At 46.6% G+C, this 23,393-nt stretch overlaps 1 protein-coding gene across 1 annotated transcript in view; it reads left to right on the top strand.

Moving 5' to 3' along the window:
• The window catches only part of SWI5 (SWI5 homologous recombination repair protein), a 31,566-nt gene extending 12,381 nt beyond the window's left edge, over window positions 1-19,185 (top strand). The window contains exon 5 of the mRNA XM_069609144.1: window positions 17,182-19,185. Coding sequence (XP_069465245.1) covers window positions 17,182-17,246 — 65 coding nt within the window. The 3' untranslated portion in view covers window positions 17,247-19,185. The remainder of the gene's footprint in view (window positions 1-17,181) is intronic.
• Window positions 19,186-23,393: the final 4,208 nt, after the last annotated feature.

The following is a 23,393-nucleotide window of genomic DNA, read 5'->3' as shown; positions in this document are numbered from 1 at the left end:
AGCAGAAGAAAGGGCGACCAAGTTCTGCTAGAAAGCTGGGCAGGGAAAGCAGAGACCTGCAGTAACGTGCTTTGAGCAGTACTGGAGGCTCTTGGTTGATTTCCAGACTTCTGTCTTCCTGAACATGGAAGTTGTGGCCGTTGTAGGGTGCAGAGTTTGTGATGACCCCTGCTTCTTGAACACAAGTATCGAGCACTCGCCAGGAACAAGTTGGATTATGCATCAGTATGAATTGATGTCTTGTGATGTAGTGAACCGTTTTTGTGTGATAAACAGCATGTTAAACCTCCTGCACCAAAAGTGAATTTAGCCAAAGGGACACATTGGAAGGTTGTTCCAGAGAAGGGGTTATGCCCATCTTATTGTGTTCCCTAAAATCAGACCCATTTTCCCAATAAAAAAATAAATGGGCAGTGAAATCATGTCTGACTTTGCCTGTCTGTGCCCCCGCTTCCACGAGCCATCCTGCTCGCACATCCAACAAGGGAACATCCCTCAGAAGAGGAACAACAGCAGCCAAAATGACCTGCCCACAAGCATCATTGCGGCTCCTTGTATTTTGCACTCCAGGTACTTCTACTCTTACTGGGTAGCCCCTGCTCTCCTTTGCCTACCATCCTCAAAGCATCAATACGATGCGTTCCAGCTCGCACCTCCGACTCTGCTGATTGGGCCAATAGCAATACTTGAGTGGCCCCCCTGCAAGGACCACCTTTAAGGAAGTTGTCTGTCTCGATCTGGATGCACCTGTCCGGCTCATCTGACCTTTCTGCCTACCTCGATCTCCACCCACCCACTACCAAACTTACCCTCCTTCCATTCAACAATCCACCCCCACTAATCATTTTGCAACCCTTGTCCGACTATCTTCCCTCCACTGGACCTCTGATCACCAGCAGCCTCACACCCACATGACGCCCACAGCTCTCAAGAAAAGCAGTTCAGGGGATTCTGGAATGTTGGAGAACAAGGCAGCAGCTTAAACCAACTGCTCCTGCTCCCTCCCAGCCTATGGATAATAATAATACTGGAAATTGAGAAAAATGAATCCTGCGCTGATATCAAAGAAGAAGATTGAGATCCCTGACAACCCCAACTCCAAAAAAGCTAAACAAGGAGAGAAGATGGGTGAGAGTTCAGAGAATGGTGACATGTATGCACTGCTTCTCCAGATTGCCCAGGATGTGAAGGAAATGAAGTTTACCCTCAGTGAATTGTCCTCTCAAGTCGGTCACCTGGAGAATAGAGTCACCAAAGTGGAAGCAGAAAATACAACCTTGGCCACGGAGGTTGCAGGGAGTTATAGGGCCTACAAGGAGTTGAGATATGAAGTTTCTGATTTGAAGAGGAGGAACCTGATGTTGGAGGCTGATCAAAGGAACTTGAACTTGCGCTTGCCGGGTGTGAGTGAAGACTCTGCTTTGGACAAAAACCTCGATCACAGAGTCAGAGGAGTACTGGAGGCAACTTTGGGTAACAACATCCTAAAAGAAATGGACATGGATTACTCCTTTAGAGCTGGTAAACTGGTCCAGGCCGGAAAACCAAGACAGATCATCATGGTGATGTCCAGAGTGAGTGCAAAGGAAATGATTTTAAAGGCTGCGAGAGAAAAAGGAAAACTTCTGCTAAATGGAGATCAATTGGCGATGTATCCAGATTTCCCTAAGGAAATAGTGGAAATGAGGAAGGCGTTCAAATGTGCAAAAGCTTTGGCACAAGAAAAGGGGATTAAAACTCTGCTGGTGAAACCAGCGACACTGAAGATATTTTTTGGATCAGGTGTCAAAACCACAGAGGATCCAGCTGAAGCTGAAAAGTGGCTGAGGGCTGGGGGCTTAAACTTGGATAATAGTATTGCAGATTGATGTGATGCATGATGTATGAAGCTGTGAAGATGTAAGGTTACTTTTCTTTATTGATTCATTTTTTCCTGAATTTGTTAGATGGGAATTGGTTTGTTTAGGTATCAGAGCGTTATTAATGTTTCAAATATGCTGTAACGGTTTTTCGCTCGAGCGTAGGATTGATGTGGGCTCGGATAATGGGTGCTTTACTCTACGGCAGTACGGGCTCTATAGATTTTTTATAGGTGATGGTGCTTGTTTTTGTTTGGACGGAGTGCGGGAGGTGTCGTGCTGTCCGGAAATGTCGGCCGTGCGACACCCTTCGGAGTCTTGCCGGCAGTGGTGTGTTGGATTGGTGGATGCGGGTGACCGGCCACTGTTGACACACATTTGAGGTAAAGCGTAGTGGCGCGTTCTCCTTTGGGGCCGCAGCACGCGTGTTCCGGGCAATGCGCCTTGCTGCATGCTCAGGTGTTTGGGGGGCACAGTGGGTGTAGAGGCTGGGGTGCATGTGTTGTGGCTGAGGGGAGGGGAATGCTCTTTGCACGGCTTTATCCCGGACTGCTGTGGTACGTTGATCGCATTGTAATGTGTTTCCATAGCCAGAATTAGATGAAGGAATGCCACGTTTGCGAGTATGCTGCCCAATGCTAATCCCCTGCATATGTAACAGTTGTTCTTGTCCTGGTTGCACACCCCTGACATGCTGAGTGGGGTATATTTGACATGTACTAGTACTGTAATAACGAAGCCAACTGTATGCCATTACCATCACTGCATAAAGAAGGTGAGAGTTGTCACTATTGGGTACCTGGGGTTCCACTGTAGTCTACACCTTTTACTTTGCATGGGTACGTTTCCTTTCGTGCTGTGAGAATGTAATAGTGCTGTCATCTGATGTGAACACTGACGAGGCCTATGGTTAAGACATGACTGTGCACCTCTGTCTACTTACCAAATCACAGACAGAATCTTCGATTAGGTTTTTTTTTGCAGTAATGCTTACGTTGGAGAGGGTTTGATTGCATTCTCAAAGCGCAATGAGTGATGTGCCAACACGTTATATCTGGAGTGCCCAGTTATACAGTACATTTGGATTAACACGGTGGGGGTTGCAGTTTTGTGCCATGGAAGTCACATGTACTTGGAATGTAGTGTCCAGGAAATACCGGAGATTCTGATTTTTATGCTTGGCAAGGTGAGTGGTAAGGCCACCGGGATAGTCATGGATTGGTGTGTGAATGCCATGGAAAAGTTTAATGCTGTATCTGGCTTCTAATCTCATTTGGTAGGGTGAAGGGACACAGGTATTTTGCAACTCTCTGTACACTTGCTCACACTTTCTAGTGATGATTCACGCTCAATTGCTCAGCATGCCCGCAGTAGTTGGGATTTGTGATGTTTACACTGATGGTTGTGACGGTAGGTGGTTTAGTGTGATTCGTTGATGGTTATATTAAGAGAATTCAGGTTTTGTCTAGGCATGTGATTGACACATGGTGTGGTATTTAGCGTTTTTGAGTAGGGGATGTTGCATCTATTCAGGAATGCTCTTATTTGTGCTTTCATTTGCTGGAGAGTTGTGGGAATTCCTTTAGACCAAATTGTATTTTCAACTTCATTTGAATTTGACCAAATGTGGTCTGTGACACCCTTTATGGGCTTTCTATAGGCTGACCTAAGGGAGGGAGGGGGGTAGTCCCTTTCAGCGTGTAGCTGGAAGGGATGTTCTGGATGGTTGGGTGGTTCAAGCCCAGGAGTGTGTTTTTTTTATTTATTTTATTTCTTTACTTGACTATAGGTTTAGGTAGTATTGTGTCTTGTGAATTCATTGCAAGGATTGGGAAACGGGATCTAGCAATGTCTTACACTTATCAGAGGAATTTCAGAGTGGTATCTTGGAATGTGAATGGTGCACATTGTGCTGTCAAGAGGAAGGTGATTTTGAGTAAACTAGGGGAGATGGGGGTGGATGTCGCTATGCTTCAGGAGACTCATTTGTTAGATGCGGATATAGATAAGTGGAAAAAGGAGTGGGTTGGTGATGTTTATGGTTCATCGTTCACTACTGGTTCTAGGGGTGTGTGTATTCTTTTTAGGAAGAATCTCCAGATCACTGGGGTGAAGTGTGTGAAGGATGGGGATGGAAGGATAGTATGTGTCACTGCACATATTCAGGATGCTCAGTATTGTTTCTGCAATATATATGCTCCGAATGGGGGTGATGGTAGTTTTTTTGTAGCTTTAACGCAAATATTGCAGAATGTAAATGCGATTAATGTGATTTTGGGAGGGGACTTCAATGTGGTTTTAGAACCTGGACTTGATAAAAGTGTGGGGGGTGTGGACAATGCCAACGCTCTGAAAAGAACAGCATTAAAGAGACTAATTGATGAATGGAACCTCACAGATGTTTGGAGATTGCAAAATCCTTCTACGAGACAATATACTTTCTTCTCTGCAAGGCATAATGCTTATTCGAGAATTGACCTCTTTATGACCTCTGGCCTCTGTCATTCCAAAGGGGTAACATCGGATCACTACTTGTTTCGGACCATGCTCCAATCTCCATAGACTTGCGATTGACCTTCCCGGTTCCTAGGTCTAACACCTGGCGGATGAATGTCTCCCTCTTGGACGACGATGAAATTGTGGACAAAATTGTTCAAGAAGCGAGATTCTTTATATCTGTGAATTGGACTGGTGAAGTCCGGGTGGAGTTTGTGTGGGAAGCCTTCAAATCATATATGCGAGGATTGTTGATTGGTTTGTCCAGCAAAAAGAAAAAAATGAGAGATGCAGAAGTGAAAAAGCTTATTGTGGACATTCAGGATCTTGAGAGAAATAATATGCAAAACTTTTCAGATGAGACTATTAAAATATTGAAGCAGAAAAGGAGACGATTGGAAGATTTGTATTCTTCGATGGCTGAGTGGTTGCTTTTTAGAACCAAAAGCAACTACTATGAAAAAGGAGAAAAATGTGATCGACTTCTGGCACATCGGTTGAGGGTTATGGACAGTGGCAGATCTGTCAATGCAGTGGAAAGACAGGATGGGTTGGTGACTTTTGATCCTGTGGAGATTAATGCGGCATTTCTGTCGTATTATAAAACCCTGTACTCTTCAGAGATCAACTTATCTGAGCGTACAATTGGTCAATTCATTGATGACTGCCATCTGAAGAAAGTGAGTTTGGAATCCTTGGAGTGTATGGAAAGAGATTTGAACGTGGAGGATCTCAGGTTGGCTGCTTATGCGCTGAATTCTGGGAAGTGTCCAGGCCCGGATGGGCTACCAGCTGAACTTTTCAAAATTTTCCCAGAAGAGGTGTTTGCTTTGATGCTAGAGATGCTGCGCGCCTCTTTGAGGAATGGGTGCCTTCCAAGTTCAACAAGACATGCTTCAATCTCCGTTTTTCTGAAGGAGGGACGATCACCAGTGAAAACTGGCAGCTATAGGCCGATCAGTTTATTGAACACGGACAACAAGATTTTCCCCAAGGCGTTAGCTTTGAGGATTGAGAATGCGCTGATGGATATCATAGATGTAGGCCAATCTGGATTTGTAAAAGGCAGACATGTTTCAGAAAATGTGAGAAGATTGTTGCTGACACTGTATGAAAGCAAAGAACACCATAATGATGTGGTGACGTTGTCCTTGGATGCTGAGAAAGCTTTCGACCGTATTGAATGGACATATCTTTTAAGTACATTGAAAGGCTTTGGTTTTGGAGATACCATGATCGGATGGATAAAACTGCTGTATTCCCGGCCGACTGCTTGTGTTCGGACTAATGGCATGGACTCGGGCATTTTTGAACTTGGGAGAGGGACGAGGCAAGGCTGTCCACTGTCGCCAATTCTGTTTGTGATCGCCATGGAATTGCTGGCAGTGAGGATAAGAGAAGAGGATAGAATTGAGGGCGTACGCTTTGGTGCAGCCTCCCAGAAAGTTTGGTTGTATGCGGATGACATGCTGGTGGTGGTTCAGAATGTGGAGAGCTCCATTCCTGTGCTGATGGAGTTGATCGATGTGTTCAACAAGGTTTCTGGATACAAGATCAATTGGACCAAGTCGGAAGCGCTGCCGGCATCAACCACTTGCACTGTTTTGAAGATGCAGGGTTTTCCCTTTAAGTGGTGTCCGAATAAGATGCGATACCTTGGGATTTGGCTAACGAATGATGTCTCGAAAATAATGGATGTGATTCAATCTTTGAAGGTGGACCTGAAGAGATGGAATGCACTTAAATTGAGTCTCTGGGGGAGAGTGAATGCCATCAAAATGACATCAACACCGCGAATCAACTATGTGCTCAGTGTGCTTCCCCTGGACGTAAAGAAGGGCCATTGGCGGAAAATTAAGAGTTTAATCCAGTCTTTTCTCTGGGAGAACAAACAGCCACGCCTCAGCTTGTGGAAATTGCAGCTGCCCCAAGACTGTGGAGGTTTGGGGGTTCCTGACTTTGAGAATTATCATTTGGCCTTTGGAGCCAGGCATCAGGTTCCATTTATTGAAGATTCGAAGGATGTTTGGACGCTGGCGGAATCAAGTAGTTCTTCTCCGTTGCCGCCTAGGGCCATACTGTCCACGGTGGATGGATCTGGTTATCGCTCATTTCTGCCGACAAGATTCCTGAGAACTTGTTGGAGGGAACTATGGAAGAAAAGTAAGGTATGTGATAATGATTACATCCCTATCTGGTTGAATCCAGGTATTTTGCTGAATGGGAGGCCGCTATTGTGGTTGAACTGGCGCCTGAGTGGTGTACTATGGTTGAGTGATCTGATGGAAGACGGCAAATGAATCAGCTATAGAAGACTTTCACAAATTAAAGATCTCAGAGACTGTACAGTGGGTGAATACAGAAAATTGAGAGGTTTGCTGCGGAACAAGAGAACTGTTGATGGCGGTGGTTGGCAGTTATGGCTACCTGAATATAAGACATTAGGTGGTATGGCGTCCAAAGTATATAGAAATCTGAGCCAACAGTACACGCCAGCAGAGGGGTTGTTAACTAAGTGGTCTGAGGTCCTTGGCTCTGATATGACTGTGGAGAGGTGGAGGTTTCTTTGTAAAAACGTAACTCTGACATCCATTAATCTTGGAGAACAATGCCGCCAAATCAAAATTCTTAATAGAGTGTTTTAGACTACCCAGAGACTTTATGCGAGAGGGATGATTGACTCAGAGTCCTGTTGGAGGTGTAAGCATGATGTCGGCTCCTTTGAACACTTGATCTGGGACTGTTATGAACTGAGGACATTTTGGAGGAGTGTCACTGAAAGGATTAATGAGGTTCTATTACTGCAAGAGGATTTTGATTATAACACTATCATCTTGGGTGAGGATGATAAAGTGGAAGATCTCACTTATCCACAGAAATGCTGTTTTTTTAGGGCTACAAATTCTGCGAAAAAAATTGTTTTGAGAAAATGGAAATGTGATGAGAGACCGACCTGTTCAGAATGGGTGGAGGACTTGAGGCAAGTGGCCAGAATTGAGAAGGTTATCCTTCGCAGGAACAAAAAGTTGAAATTGTTTGATGATATGTGGGGTGGGTTTTTGGATGACATGTGATAATAAGTTGGCCTGTTTTGCTTTTTAGATTCTGTGAAGGTTGGGGATGGTTATGGGGTGTGGATTCTATGCAATGAGTTCTACGATTACAATGCTGATACGTTTGTTGCTTGTATGTTTTATATAAAATTCAATAAACTTAATAATAAAAAAAAAAGAAAAGCAGTTCAACGCCATTGCTTTACCAATCCGAGTTCTAGCCCTTTCACACCACCACTCATCCCATTCCTACCGCCTCTTTCACACCTCCTCAACCGGCTACACTACCCATCAGTGGCTCCACTCGCACTTTAATGCTCCCTCCAAGCCATCTACATGCGAGACCTCTATGCCGCGCTCCATCCAACCAACTCTTCCCCTTCCTACTGCCTTCCTCCTGCCTCTCCTTGCCATGCCACCACTGGGTGCCTTCCGTGCCACCCCCAACCTTTACACACCTACACTTCCCTACTCTACCCACTTCCTACCCCCCCTCTCCGACACTACCATTGTTATCTGCAACTATGCCCTACTTCCAACCATATCCACCCACGTGTTGGTGTACAACAATTGGCCAACCTCCACTCCCACACCATTGGATCAGCCACACACTGATTGCTGGCAATTCCAGACGCCTTAGGCGCTCCTCTCGCACTCCCCACCCCATCCCCCTTTCCAGCCATCACTTACCCTCACCTCACTAACGCTCCCTCTAACCCTTTAAATACGTCCAAAGCTAACCATACCTCGTCTCTCAAATGTGCCTTTGTGAATTAGATTAGATTAGACAAGGGATTTATCATGCACACATCCTTTAGGAACTAAGCAATAAACTGCATCTAGGCGCAGGTGTTAAGATCCTTTGCTCACATCGAGGATGCAGTCACAGGACCCAATTAATCACTGGAACAGGTATGTTTATAGTTCCTTTTTCCAAAAGGGACTAATCGATGACATATTCCGCATTGTGGCTGGAAGTTCATTCCAGAGTTGGGGAGTGGGGGCCCTGATGGAGAAGCATCGGTGGCATTTAGATAAGGGGACAGCCAGGAGATTGTCCCTGGAGGAACGTAAAGTATGTGCTGGCTGATGGATCTTAATTCTTGAGATCAGGTATCTGGGCACGGTTCTCTGAATGTACCTGAAAATCAGGCATAGTAGTTGGAATTCAATTCTTTCACGCTCTGGCAACCGGTGCAGTTTTTGACAGTACTTGGAGATTGAGACTCTTTTTGGGAGATTGTACATTAATCGAACAGCAGCGTTCTGAAGTACCTGGAGTCGTTGCAGTTGACAATCCGGAGCTCTAAGTAGCAGCGTGCCGCAATAATCCAATCTTGAGTTTACCATATTACCTATAATCATGGCACGGTTCTGATTGAGAAACAAGAGGCAAGATAGGTTTCAGGAGTCTAAGTTGAAAATAGACAGATTTAACTACCTCTGAAACATGGACATTGCTGCCCAGAGATGCTTTCCAAATGCAGCCTAATTTCTTAACCTTATAGGAGAAGGATGCAGCTGAATCAAAACCTGCTGGACAAGGGGTGGATGCATGGCATTTGTTTAGAAAATGCTTTGGTCCAAATACTATGACCTCAGTTTTGTGGGGTTTAACTGAAACCTGCTTTCCACCATCTAGCCTTTTATAGCTTCAGCACAGGCCAAGACACGCTCTGTTGCTTCTGGTGCTGATTTTAATATGACATATTTGTCTGTTTATGAATAGTATTTCAGGTTAAACCTGGAAAAGATGTCCACTGTCCTAAGATGGATATTAAACAATGTCAGTGACTGTGGAACTCCACATAATACTGGGAGAGCTTTACAATAGTAACCTCCCAGCTTGACTACTTGGGCCTGATTATTTATTTATTTTTCAGGAAGGAAGAGAACCATTTCAAGGCAGCCTCTGACTCCTGGACGACTTATACTAGAAGTCTGGTCAACAATAAATCAAAGTCGACCGTGTCAAAGGATGCAACAAATCCAGCATAATCAACATACTTGAATCCCCTTCATCAGCTGCCATCAATGCTCGCTCACTTAGCACGTATGCGACACACATACACAACCTCATCACAGATCACCACCATGACATCCTTGCCATCCTGGCTCCACAATGCTTCAGGCCCCCTTCTCTCCCTAGCCATTCCATCTGGCTACGCTAACCTCAGAGCAGACCGCCCCACCACACCAGAAGGCGGCATAGCCTTCATCCTCAATTCAGCCCTGCTCTTCAGACCGATTCCCACTCTTCCAGTACCAGGCTATGACATACTGCTCAAGAAACTGAGCCTCAATCTTCAAACCACCAGCAACCTCCTACTCCTTTATCGACAGCCCAACTTAGAGTTCCCCTGAGTCTGACCTACCTCTACTCCTCACACCCCTTATGAAACCTGCTGGGTGTCTTCAATCTTGGTTTTAATGATCCTACTGACGCTAGAGCCTCCGGCTCATTGACGCACTTGCAGAGATGAGGTTCACACAGCAAGTCTCTACACCCATGCACTGCAAAAGTTGTACCCTTGAGAGGATACTCGCAGTTTACGCCTTCATCGCTTTAGCATCCATTAGCCCACTACCCTGTTCTGTCCACTCTGAGTTCCTCATATCGCAAACCACCATTACCGTCTTATCCTGCTACACCCGCAAGCTTACTGAAGAAACACTTGCACCCCCTCTACAATCACTGCTCCCTTCCCATGCCCCTATAAGCAAGGACTCTCTGGCCCTACCTGTCCTCTGTATCACGCCCACTGTTTCACTATGCACTAATATGCTCCCCTCAAACCTAAAATACCCTAAAACAGGTAGACCGGCTAATATATGGTTCTCCAAAGACCATACTATTCTCTGCAGACACAAAAGAGCCCTCAAGCATTAATGGAGAAAACCTCCCACCCCATCTCGAAGCCTTCACCAGCTCTGCCAAAACCTCCAAAAATGCCCTAGTCCCATCCAAAGCCCATTCCCACAACACCAGAATTGCCAATGCCAGCTCTAACTCTAAAGAGCTCTTCCCCATTTGCACAGATAAAGCTTGGAGTTCGACGATCAAAACCACCCTTCCTAACAAAATGGACAAACTGAGATAATTGCTACTCGCCATGAAACCTCTCCCCATGAATGTATTGATGCCTTCTCCTCCCCCAATCCACCCTCGCTCCCCCTTCCACTTCTCTCCAGTCACCCAGACAGAAGTACTCAAAACTATTCATGCACTCAAACCCTCCAATTGTAAAGGGGACTCCTGCCCAGAGGACATCATTAAGCTATGGACCACTACACTCGCCCCTATCATTACTGATTTCGTCAATGCCGCCTTCATATCCAACTCATTGGCCACCTACCTCCTAGCAGCCCGGGCCACCTCACTCCTTAAACCTTTGCTTGACCTCTCCCCACCAACTGCTGCCCTATCGCCTCTGTTCCTTTCCTCCTCAGAATATTGGATTGTGTGGCATACTCCCAAATCCAACATTTCGTAGAACACCACCACCTGCTTGGAGCACGACAATCTGGTTTATTTTGTCCCTAACGCAGCATGGAAACAGCTCCCTTAAACCTCAAAATCCAATTAGACAGTATCCGTGATTCGGGTAATCTTGCCATCCTCCTCCTCCTTGACCTCTGCAGCATTTGACCTCGTGGACCACAAATGCATTGTCAACACCTTTCCCCTAACTTCCACTTCTCTAATGAGGCATCCTCGTGGATCAAATCCATCCTGAGCTAACGCACCGAGTCTTCATCAGGGATGCAGTGCTGTCCCTCTCAGAGTACCTAAAGGTTCCTGCATTTCCTGGACCCTCTACAATATCTAAACTAAGCCTTTATTCGACCACCTAGACACCCTCAGCATTCCCTACACCAACTTTGCTGACACCCAGATTCTCCTCATCACTGGAAACAAATCCCTCGACACTGCCTCTTGTGAGAAATCTGAGTGTGTTCTCACTAATTATACCCCGGGTATCCTTTTTTCAGGTGGCCAAGGGAGGGCCATTCCTCTTCTATCCTGACGCTGGGGGTGGACAAGCGAGAGAATATAACCTGGGTAGTGGGACCATGGGGATTGAGGGGAGAGCGCCTTAAGGCGAGACATGGTATTTCCCCATATCTTGCCCCACTCCATCCTACCCTCTACTTTCATGGGATATTGTCATCCAGACCTGGTCTTACCCCATGACTTTCCTTCAAGTTCAAGATCTAAAGGTAAACCAAATCTTTTTCCAAAACATGACACTAACCTTTTCTCTCTTCCCTGAAAACCGAGACGGCATTCTGGAAGCCAACTTTCTCCTTCCCGGTCATCTTCCTCTAATGAAACTAGCGAAACTGGAACAAACACCCATTCATTGCAACTACCCCAACTCTCCCAATCAGAAGAAATTAGAAACACCACTCATTCAATATCATACACATCATTATAATCCTTAAGTGAGAAAGGGACGATAAGGTGTCACACATGTATTATCAGAAACACAACTCCCCCGCCCCATTTCCAACAAATACTGGGACGAGGAAGAGGCGACCAAGAATAATGAACCTTACCCATAACAACATAGGAATACGACGGGAGGCCTACCATTTAACCTTTGAATTGTCCCACTAATAGAGTCCGGCAAGGTCAGGCACTTTTCTCTAACTGCACACCTGACTCCAATTGATATATAAAGGGTGATTCCGCCAGGATCATTGAGCAAGCTGGGGTTGCTGGATGGAACCAGGAGGCCAAGGAGCAGAAGCCTGCAAGGGGAGAGGAGCCATAAGGACTGGTAGAGTGCGCCACGCAGAGACGCTGGCCCTATGTGTGTAAAAGGCTGCAGCGTGGCGAGGGAGCCGTGTCTCCAGGGAGCCAGCAGTGGACGGAATCCACTGTATTGGCCTTGTTTAGGCCAGTGCTTGTTCCGTGGCACGTTTGTGGGTTCCATGGGTATCTGAGGGGCAGGTGGTGAGACCTTGACCTGAACTCATTTGAACTGGTTTGACCTGCTTGCCGGTGCCGCGCTACCGTTGATGAGTTTCGTGATGCAGGGAGAAACTCGGTAGCGTGCAGGTGGCCAGAGCAGGAGTGGTGTGAACGGAAGAGCCTGATGAGCAAAAGCGGCAACAAAGCAAAGCAAAGCGAAAAAAGGTAAAGGTAAAGCAAAACAAAGCAGGCTACAGCTGAAAAGCGGCAAGAGGATAGCTCGGCGGCAACAGGGTCCGTGCTTAGAAACCTCTGGGTATTAATCGTGTTTTAAATAACCTATCATACATCATATCAAGAGAAAGCGGAATGTAAGAAAAGGTCTGCTAGAGGCGCAGAAGTAAAGAAAGACGGAGCAAGTGTGGTAGCAGTGCAACAGCAGCTAAGAGGGGGTTCGAGTGACTTAAAAATAAGGAGAGGGGCACAAGCGACGGAGACCGTGAGAAGAACAATTTAATGTTTTTTTTGTTTGTTATTGTTTTCTTGTGTGCATATTTGGTTAGAATAAATCTTAAACACATTTATTAAGAAACATAAGAAAAAATGAAAGGGCACATTTGTTAAAATATTTAAAATACAATATCTATCAAAATATAAAACGAATAGTTAAGAATAAAATGCAAAGTACTTGACAACATTTGTTATATAAAATCTTATAAACTGGAAATCTTCGTAGAGGTACGGGATCAAGGTCAGTCTATACGAATATTACTACATTTCCAAATCTAAAACACAGCGGCCATAATTGGAACAGATTCCGCACCCATAATGGTGCTCCAGAGTTGGTCTCCCTCTCTCTGTTCCGAGTTTACCAGGAGCAGCACATAGCCCTTATCGTAATGATTAAACATCATTGGGCACTGAGTTAACACATGACGGGCCATTTTGATTTAATTTCCACACATACGACAAAGTCTTATTTCACGGGGGATCTTTTCCGACCTCCCTGTATAAAAAAAAAAATGGACAATGAACAGAGGGTGAAAGTAACCCAAACATGAGAAAAGGGGGCAAGCGACCCACAGGAAACACAAAGGGTGCAAGAGAGTCGGTGGAAATGAAAGAGAAGTGTGCAAGAGGCACTGAAGGGTGGAAAGAAGGTGCAAGTGTGTACGACAGGAAACAAAGGCGTGCAGGGCGCGCAACAAAATAAGGAAAGAACAGAGTGAAAGCGGCACATAAGAGGAAAAGGTGCCAGAGAATAAGGAGAGGTAAGAGGTCTGAGTGGCCGTGCCTGGGAGGAGCTGTGATGCTGGAAATGCATTGTAGGGACAGGGCCTCCCTGTCTTTGTCCTGTACTCCTTATGTGTGTTCTGTGTTATTTTCTGCACAGGAGTCCAGTTGGGACCCCTGGCAGTGCAGCTCTTCCTCTTTTTGGTTGGGGTGAACAGACACCCTTGGGATACCCTTATGACACCCCTGGGCGGGGGTACAACCTTGTACCCCTAGTGTATGTTTTTGGGCACCTGTGTGTTGCCTACAGAGCAGGGTATGGGCTGGTGGCAGCTTCATGCTGATGTGACAGGGACTCTGAGTATCCTCCATGTTGGGATACCCAGGCCCTGCCATAGGAATCTGTGGATTCCTGAAAGAATGCAAGATGGACCCTGGGGCCTCTTGGTTTCTATTGCCTGTTAACTTGTTTTCCCAAAGTCCTGGGCAGCCCTGACTCTGTCCCTTCACCTGACTGGCTGTTGGGTCGAAGAACCATATATGGTATTGTGCAGGAAGTCCAAGCCAGACTGGCTGGAGCCTTCCCATTGACGTTATGTTCTGGGTACATCCTTGGGGTGGGACTTGTGTGAATAGTGTGTGAACAATATGCATTCAATGTTATGGGTGTCTGGTTTCTGTGTGAGTGACACAATGAATGAGACAGCCCTGCCTGAATCTGACAGGAATGCAATGTGGTTTGCTTAGAGGCTGAGTGCTTGCCCCAATCCATAGACCCTGTTATGGGTGTCTGGATGGAAGTGATTGGCCTGAATGCCTGTGAGCCTGATTGCTGTGTGATTGGCTGACTGAGCCTGGCTCAGCCAGAGTGAACGAGGGACAGATGTGTATATCTGGGGACCTCTCACTTACCAATGTGTTCAGAAGTTAAAGTTGAAACTTGAAGCTGCTTATCCTTGAAGCCCAGCTGGGAGAAGAATTGATGCTGCTTTCTTTCGACCAAATCTAAAAGCTGTTGAGGACCGATCTGAGAGAGCACCTGGCTAGGAGGCCTCTACCTGAGCTACGAGGGACCATCGTGCAAAAACTACTGTTCTTCATCGAGGCACCCTGGAAGCCAGTTCCGTGAGTCTGATGTCTGGAGAAGGGGTTGCCGAGAATCCTGAAGAGAACGCCGGGACATTGAGGCCATCGAAGTTCATTGACGTCGACCTGGGTTCGGAAGATTTCTGTGACTGCTGGAAGCCAGTCGAATTGTGTCACCCAGAAGTGGGGACACCTTGACGCTGTGCTGCTTGACGCCCTGAGCCGAGACAGCTCCACTCTTGCCTAAGAACATATGACAGAGGGCTCCCTTGCCATCACTGATGACCACTTGGTCCCGCCAGAGAAAGTCGAGGTCGCCGGCTACCGTGGAAATTCCGCCAGTGGGTTTCCCGCCACCAGAAGTCGACAAAGATGTCCCAAGTACACTGACAGAGAGTTCCAGCCTGTGGTGGAGTCCCTATCACCGAAGCTTTCCTCCTGAGGTACGTGCTGCGGCTGACGTACGGACAGGCCAGAGGACTGCTGAACGCGACTCCCGCTGCCCGGCCTGCATCCATCACCGAGTATTATTTGCGGCACCGAACACTTTGCATCGAGGTCTCACGCCTCATCATCCCAGGACTTCCACGATCGATCGCCGAAGAGCACTGCAAAGGTCTAAGCTACTGTAACGCCACCAGTGTTTCACATTTCCTCGAGGTTTTCGATGCCCAGTGGCTCCTGCTTAAAAGGGAGTACACCCTCAAAGAATTCCGTCGACAAACCGTCAAAGAAACTCTTCCACTTCAGGTACATTGGGGTGGTTGGACTTTTTAACCAAGAAGCAAGGCTTAGTGAACATTTATGGACTGGGCTTGTTAACCCTTTATTACAGGTTGCCCAGGTGGGGCATCAAATTCAAACCGCTGGCTAGCGTGCTCTGCTGTGTCTATAAAGAGGCTCCCCAATAACAACCACATTAAGCTCTCTGTGCACACTTTACAATCTTCCTGCCGACTTGCCTGCTTACTCCAAGATTAAAAAATGAAAGGGCAGGAGGTGCCAGCTTCTGCGCCACAGCACTGTCCCTCCTAACATCAGAAATGAACCGAGACCTTCCGTAAACCTGTCAAAACCTGGTTTTTTGACAAATATGACAACGCTACAGCAACCTCTCTGTACTTCTTGAATGTTCTTCCCACCTTCTATACAGACGCTGTGATATCCCCATGTCTGGGCGTTACACAAATGCAATAAATAAATGCCACCTGCACTGCTTTTGTGATGAGTATATGGCACGCGTAGCACCTTGCACCAACATGATCCCTGATGTGAGGAGGGCCTGTATCCACAAAATGCGCCTTTTCGTTACTAGTGATTTGTGAGCTCCAACGAATGTTTGAAATACAAAAAGTTCTGTTTTTTCAAATAATGAAAACATATTTTCACTTGCCAATTGCACAGAATAATTTAATTCATAAATGGATGACTGTGAGGACTTTCCCCAAAATGCAAGCATTTTCCAGTTTTAAGGACACACCTTTGATGGGTTTGCCCCAGCATCTCAGTTTTTACCCCTGTAAGCACACACCTTCCATGGTCAACATGCCAGCAATTGCCCCGGTCAACAAATATGTGATGCCCTTTCCCTGTCATGCCAGCATTTTCCTAACATGCCATGTCTTTCATTAAGCATTGACGTAGGTAGACCTGGTAGAAGGGAGGATAGCTCTGTGGCAATGCGCAGGTCTTGGAAGCAAGACCACGCTGAGCAACCGAGTTTCGAATCCCGGATTCGCGCTTGTAATCAAGCTCGTTATAAATAACCTGCACTTGCACGATCAGAATGTACAAGGCCTAGTAGGATTGCTCCACCCTCACCACCACCCCCTTGCCTTGTTGCGCCTCAGACACACGTGTAATAATAAATGACCCATCAACAAAATCAAAGGACTTCCATTCACGGCAGTGAATTGAATGGAAGGCGGTTTACTATGTGTCTGCTTCAGGTAATAGTGTGCAAGCCCTAACTTGCAAATGTTTTTTTGCCTTCAAAGGTAATTCCTAGCTATATGGGCCTATTTAAGTACTCTATCAACTATAGCGCGAACTGAGAATGTGAAAATGCCCTTTAGATTGACAGAGACTGTCTGATATTAGAGTTTAGCCTCGGGGAACATCCCAAATTGTACAAATAAACAATTTTATTGTGACCCACCCAGTACAATTGCATCCTTCTCAGCCCTGTCATTCTGAAGACTCATTGTAACAAGCTTAAAATTGAGCTGCAACAAAACCAAGGATATCGTTTGCTGCAACAAAACCAAGGATATCGTTTTTGGAAAAATTTGATGTTATTTTTTCTTCTTGAACAAAAGTGTATTGTGTTAAAACATTAGGCATTTTCAGCTAGGCAAATGTAGCAAACAGATTCCCCTGTTCCAAAATGTGGGCTCGGTGTTCACCCCTTCTAGTTTTCTGGTGAGTGAGCCTGGTGGCCAGCATCTGCGTATTCTGCTTCTTTTTGGATGTCATTCCTTGGTGGGTGCATGTTTGGGCATCCGTCTGGTTCTAACCACCTCTCTCTTGCCTGCAGCTGTGCTCCGAGGTGTGACAACAAAGGATCTGTACAAGGAGTTCAACTTGGATGTGGAAGACTAAAGATTGAAGAGGCTGTCCTTTCAGTTTGGTGTCGCCCATGGTCAACTGTTGAAGACATTGGTGTGCGCTATGGACTGGGAGGAACCTATGGTGCAGATGCTTTCATGTTTCCATAGCGACAGTCTTCCATATCTGCTCTGTTGTGTCAGACCTTTTCACCATTGCACAGGAAGGTGGCCATGTCCCCCTCCGAATCTCTTGGACCTATAATGTGCTGGTTGAAATTGGCACTGGAAGGAAGCCTTTCCTGTGTTGCTGCCAGCCACCACACACTGTTCAGTTTTAGGCAGAAAGATTTTCCATTTATTGAGGGCACTACATGTGATTTGTTTTAAATTGCAAATGGAAGATTAGGAGCAGCATGTGCCTGAGGCAGATGGCTGGAACTGGGGGAGGAGGGGCAGCAGAGCTGCATTAACTACCCCTGGCAGCCGGTATGCGCACTGCACTAACTCCCTTTTTTTTGGAGTTGAGCATCTTATTCCTCTTTTTGGGAAGTATCAGAGCTCTGCCATGTGGCTCATCCTGGGACTGGGTAGCATCTACTTTCTGTCTGGGTGTATTGTCTTATTCTGGGCATAGCCTTGTCTTCCTGAACCCTTTTAGGGGTCTGCCACGTCAGCTTAGTCTGAGATGGAGTATATTCTCCCATCCACCCCCAATCTGGAGAGCATTGCGGGTTTGCTAGGTCAGTGTATTCTTCAGCAGAATAATATCTGTTTCCCCATCTATGGCGAGGAGGGGATCTACCATATCGGTTTATCCTAGGGTAGAGTATAGTCTCTCCACATTCTAGAGCGCATTGGTGGGTTTGCTGGACCAGCTAATGCGCTGGAGAATCGCTTCTCTTTCCACATCTGGGAAGTGGGAGATGTCTACTTTGTCTATTTATCCTGGGGCAGAGTAGCCGCTCCCTACCCGCGTGGGGAGTGCCTGAAGCCTGCCTGCCAGATTAACTTGGGGATCGGAGTTCAGTACCACGTCAGTGCTAGGCACACCAGAGTGAGTTCTACCTAAAAAGGGACCCTGGGCCCTGTACCATTCCAGCCAATCCTGTGTCATGCAGCTCTGTCCCATATATATATATATATATATATATATATATATATATATATATATATATATATATATATATATATATATATATATATATATATATATATAGGGTGCACTGTGGAGGTCCGTACCACACCTGATTATTCTGGGCTCGAGTATAGTCTCCCACTCCCGCCACAATCTGGGGAGCACGGACGGGTTTGCTAGGTCAGCTTATCCACTGCAGAATAACATCTCCCTCCATCTTGGAAGGGGAAGGAGTCTATCCTGAGGAAGAGTAGCAGCTCCGTGCCTACTTGGGGACTGACCGGAGTCTGCCATGTCTGATTACCTTGGGGATTGGAGTTCAGTACCACCGCAGTGCAAGGCACACCAGAGTGAGTTCTATCTAAAAAGCCCCCCCGGGGGGGCTTTACAACAGCCAGTACACCTTGCAGGCCAGCACCATGTCTGCGCAACCCGTAGCCGCCACATTCCCTCCTGTCAAATATCTAATTGAAGACTCCCACTTAAAGACACTCCATCTCCTGTAGAAGTCTCTCTTCTTTAACAGTGGGGGCACCAGATATCCATGTCGGTCAAGGCATCATCTAGTAGCGAGCCAGTGGTGAGAACCACCTTTTTGTTCTGTCTTGGATAGACTGTTTTCTAATTGTGGTGACTCCTGCGGCCAGTGCCAGTCAAGGCTCCTTGTTGGAGGGTATGTTCTGTCTGTTCTGATCTAGAAGACCACTGATACAGCTGAAGTGGCCTCTCATTTTAGAAGCATGGGAGGATTTGACGTAAGATGTATGCTTGACACAGCTAAAGGGTGATTTGTTTTGATCCATGGCTGCAAAGTTTTGATAATATATCCAATAAATAATAAAGCACTATGAATTTCTTTCCAGTGATACTGTGTGATTTTGACCAATTGGAAGAGTTGTCATTTTCATAAATTTCGTTTAGGCAATTCAAACGAATGATTAGAAATGGGCACTGTTACCGCCCGCACAGTGAAATCGGCAATATTAATCTTATATTTGGCTTTTGCCCTTTTTGCAGGGTGTAGGTAATGGACATCTGGGCCAAAACAATTGCAGAAGTGAATTGTGGTTTTTCTGGCAATTCGATCAACTGCTCCATATTATGTTGCCTTATGTCCCTGCCCTTATGATCCACGCAGGTTTTTAAATCATTTAACACATGTGTAACTCAAATCTTTGAGACTCCTTATTGATTTTGATGTACTTGGACGTGGAGCTTTGTTTGCCAGAAGGTATATTAATACCTGTGACGAATCCAGGGAATTTGTCCCTTCTCCTCTTCAAGACTAATCAGATGAGGCATACCCTACGTAGGGGTCAGGGCAAGCGAGATCCCACCTTGGGTGATGCCCACCCTGCTCTACCTGTCTGAGGACATGGAACGGCCAAGTCACGGTTCCATTTCACCTCCCCCTTGTACCAAGACCCCAATGTTTGTTGGTTGTATGGGAAGTGTAGCTGGTAATATACAGAGTCTCTTTAAAGTGGGTGGCTGGGTTACTGATCTGTACTTGATTTCACCTCCTGGGGAAACTACTGACCAATGGAATTATCCCTTGCTTTACAGGGAGGAACTTAAGGCCAGCAAGAAATCATCCAGAAGAGAGAACATCTGGCAGAGAACACAGAACGCCAGCCCGCACCAATATGCAGAGGAGGGATTCTGTCCCTCTGATGAAGGAAGGAGAGCTAAGCGGAGGACCTGGTGGGTTAAGACGAAAGGCGCTCTCCAAGGAACTCAGCTGCTTTGATGAAGGTGGAGTGCCCAACCAGTAAGGGGCCTGCCGAGCCAGGGGGCATGCCACTAAGCAAACAGAAGAACCGGTGTCCCATCACCCGGACACCTATGTCCTGAATGGAGCCACAGAGCGGACTGCGTAGACGTAAGAGAACTTCTAAGGCACTGAACCGCAAGAGTCAGAGACCCAGACCCCAGTGCCGAGTCCTGCCGCAAGAGAGAATGTATGCGGTTACAGAGAGGATCTAGTTGGAGGGCAGTGAGGCTGACCCCAAACAGTGCTGAGCAAGCCTACAGCCCATTGGGGCTGGGAAGGGGAAAATCCTGCAAGAGGGTGAGAGAACTGTAATCCGGGGTGAGCGTGCCTATGCCCACCTGGGGCGGAGTAGGGGGAGAACCGGCGAGGGGGTAAAATAGCTGCACTAAATAGGGCTAACCAAGCCCCCAACAGGGTTGAGAAACTTAAAACCTTACTGAGGGGTGAAAAAGCCAGATAACATAGCGGTGAGTCAAACCATAGCCCACCTAAGAAAAACAATATCCCTAAATGGGGTGACAGAAGTAGATGATACCACAGGGCTGAGTGGGCCCAGGGCCCATTGGAGGCTGCAAATTGGAACAATTTCAGAGCCAAAAAGAGTAAACTTTGTTGGTTCCCTTGGGAATATCTACCTATTCAGGTTACAAACCTAGGCCTCCTTGATCCGAATGACCTCAATGCCACATCGCTGGAAAATTCAATCTCAGCTTGGCTTTAACCATTACGTCACGACTCCGACGCATAATAAAGGAAGAACACTGGATTGGTTGGCAGACCTCACCTGCTCTACCACCATCCTTCAAAATAAACCCACCGTCTGGTCTGACCATCACGTCATTTCCTTTACCATCCAGGGGAATGCACCTACCACTTCAAGTCCCCACACTGCTCCGCAAGTCCTCCCCAGAAACAACTGAAACATAACACTCCACAGCTTACACCCTTGGATACAGAACATCCTAGACCCAGCCAACTACAAGGACTTGGACTCAAATAAGCTAGTTGACCTCTACAATGACACACTTGAGGCTGCTGTGAACAGCATCGCCCCCATTAATCTATCCAAAGCTAAACCAATAGCTCACCTTAACAAATGGTTTACCCCTGAACTAAAAATCCTCCGGAACCCCAAAAGAGCGCCAGAATCCACATGGAGAAAATCACCCAACTCCAATAACCAGGTGCTATTCACATCAGCTGCCTCCTCCTACAAATCCGCTATCCTCAACGCAAAAAAGGAAACTTATGACCACTGAATTCTCAATGCCAAATCCAAAACTAATGTCATGACCCTTGCCCCTGGCCCTCACTGGCAAGTCAGCCTTCCAGTTAGGGTTAGGTCAAAGGCCTTAAAACCTCATCCAAGACTCTCTTGGAGTCAGTCCTGGCGCCTTTGGCGCCAGGCTCATAACCATCATGAAAACCAACGTTAGAATGGGACTATTTACTTGGGACTATCTAACATGGGGGGGTTCAGCCAACATGGAGGCACACACATAGCTCAGTTACAAGGAACTGAGCTGTGCAGTCTAGTCTTTTGGGTGTGGCAGGCCTGGAACTACTTTAACTGGACTACTTTGGGTGTGGCAGGCCTGGGACTATTTTACCTGGACTACTTTACCTGAGACTATTTAAACCGCACCCAAACAGCAGAACATGCTTTGCGTTATTCTGCTGTGGGCAGCGTAACGCTCACCGTGTCCAGTTCTTTGATGCCAGCTTACCTGAAGCCAAGGACGTGCAGAGAGAGAAAGAACACTACGAAACCTACCTGGAACAGTATCCTGTCTTCAATCTATCGCAGACTTAATTGCCACTCTCCTGAAGGTACGAACTCCATCATCCGGCACTGCATGCATCCTGGAATTCCATAACCTGGAAAGAGGAGAAGGAAAGACAGCATTAGTAAGCGTTTCCTCACGTTTCCTCCCGAATGAAGAAAGCCACACAATTCTTTCCTGGGTAGTCATCTTCTGGTCAGCATCATTGCTGGAACATTACGGCGCTCAGCGAGGAACATCGCAACCTGCAAGGAGAGAAAAGACACAGGTTAGCAATATAAAAGGCGAAACAGCGCCGCGCATTACTCACCGGACAGCATCGCGCACACCACGCTTTCGCCTACTGGCCCATGCTCATCTTCAAACTGCATGACAACACCAAAATACCTTTCCATACCTAAAAGGAAAGAAGCAAGACATTATTATTCGAACTAAGAGGAACATAAGAACTGCATATAAAGACTGTAAAGCAGCAAACCTACGGAGTCGCAGCAGGCCTGGATTCCCACAGGGGGGCTTGCACCAGTGAAGTAACTTGGTCGCTGCTCACCACCCACATCTACGCGCCCCTGCCAGGAGGAGCAGGACGGAGAAGCCACCTTTTACAATATTAAGACCCATCTTTAACCAGAGGCCTTACCAAGGCACCGGGAGAGGGTTTGAGAGTACAAATCATCCAACCAGGGCTGGGTGGCATCCCCGTGGATACCAGATGAGCGTAACTACTAAAGAGCTCTTCAGTATTCTCAGGGAACTTGAGTCCCCAGCACCACCATCACAAACTTGTGTGAAAGATGCAGATTGGTGCGCTAATATACAGAAAGCTCTTGCAGACAAAATGGCTATGCTCCAATCAAAAATGTAGCAAAAAAAGAACAGCTTGGCCAAGAACGCCAACCCTACTTCCCCATCTCCTATCCGCATCCCAGACTGCCCATCCTTCTCCTTCTCACCGGTCTCTGCCAAAGAAGTGGAAAAGATCATTAAAAGCCTCAAACCCTCCAGATGCCAAGGAGATCTCTGCCCAGCAGCAGTAATTCAGGAAGGCGCTGAGGACTTGTCCCCATTCATCTCTGCATTAATTAACTCTTCCTTCAAGACTAGCACAGTACCCATTCACCTTAAGGAGGCATGCGTCATGCCTCTCTTAAAATAAAAAAAACCTAATTTAGACCCCAACACACCCACTATAGGCCCATCACCACTGTTCCCTATATCCTAAAGATTCTAGATTGAAGTGCTACAACCTACTGGGCCTCAGGCAATCTGGCTTTAGGCCAAGACATGGAACGGAAACAGCCCTCCTGGACCTAAAAATCCAAATGGACGAGGCCAAGGACAATGGTAAGCTTGCCATGCTCCTTCTGATTTATCGGCAGCATTAAATGTGGCCGATCATCAGATCTTCACTGATCACCTGTCTACAGCAGCTGCCTTCTCCAGCAACGCCTCTACCTGGATCCAGTCATTCCTGTCCTGTCGCACTACTAGAGTCTTCGCACCATC

Source organism: Ambystoma mexicanum, chromosome 8, assembly GCF_040938575.1.
Source record: "Ambystoma mexicanum isolate Mex_15411 chromosome 8, UKY_AmexF1_1, whole genome shotgun sequence".
Classification (NCBI taxonomy): Eukaryota; Metazoa; Chordata; class Amphibia; order Caudata; family Ambystomatidae; genus Ambystoma; species Ambystoma mexicanum.
The sequence above is the reverse complement of the archived record's forward strand: the minus strand, read 5'-3'. Positions and strand labels throughout refer to the sequence as shown.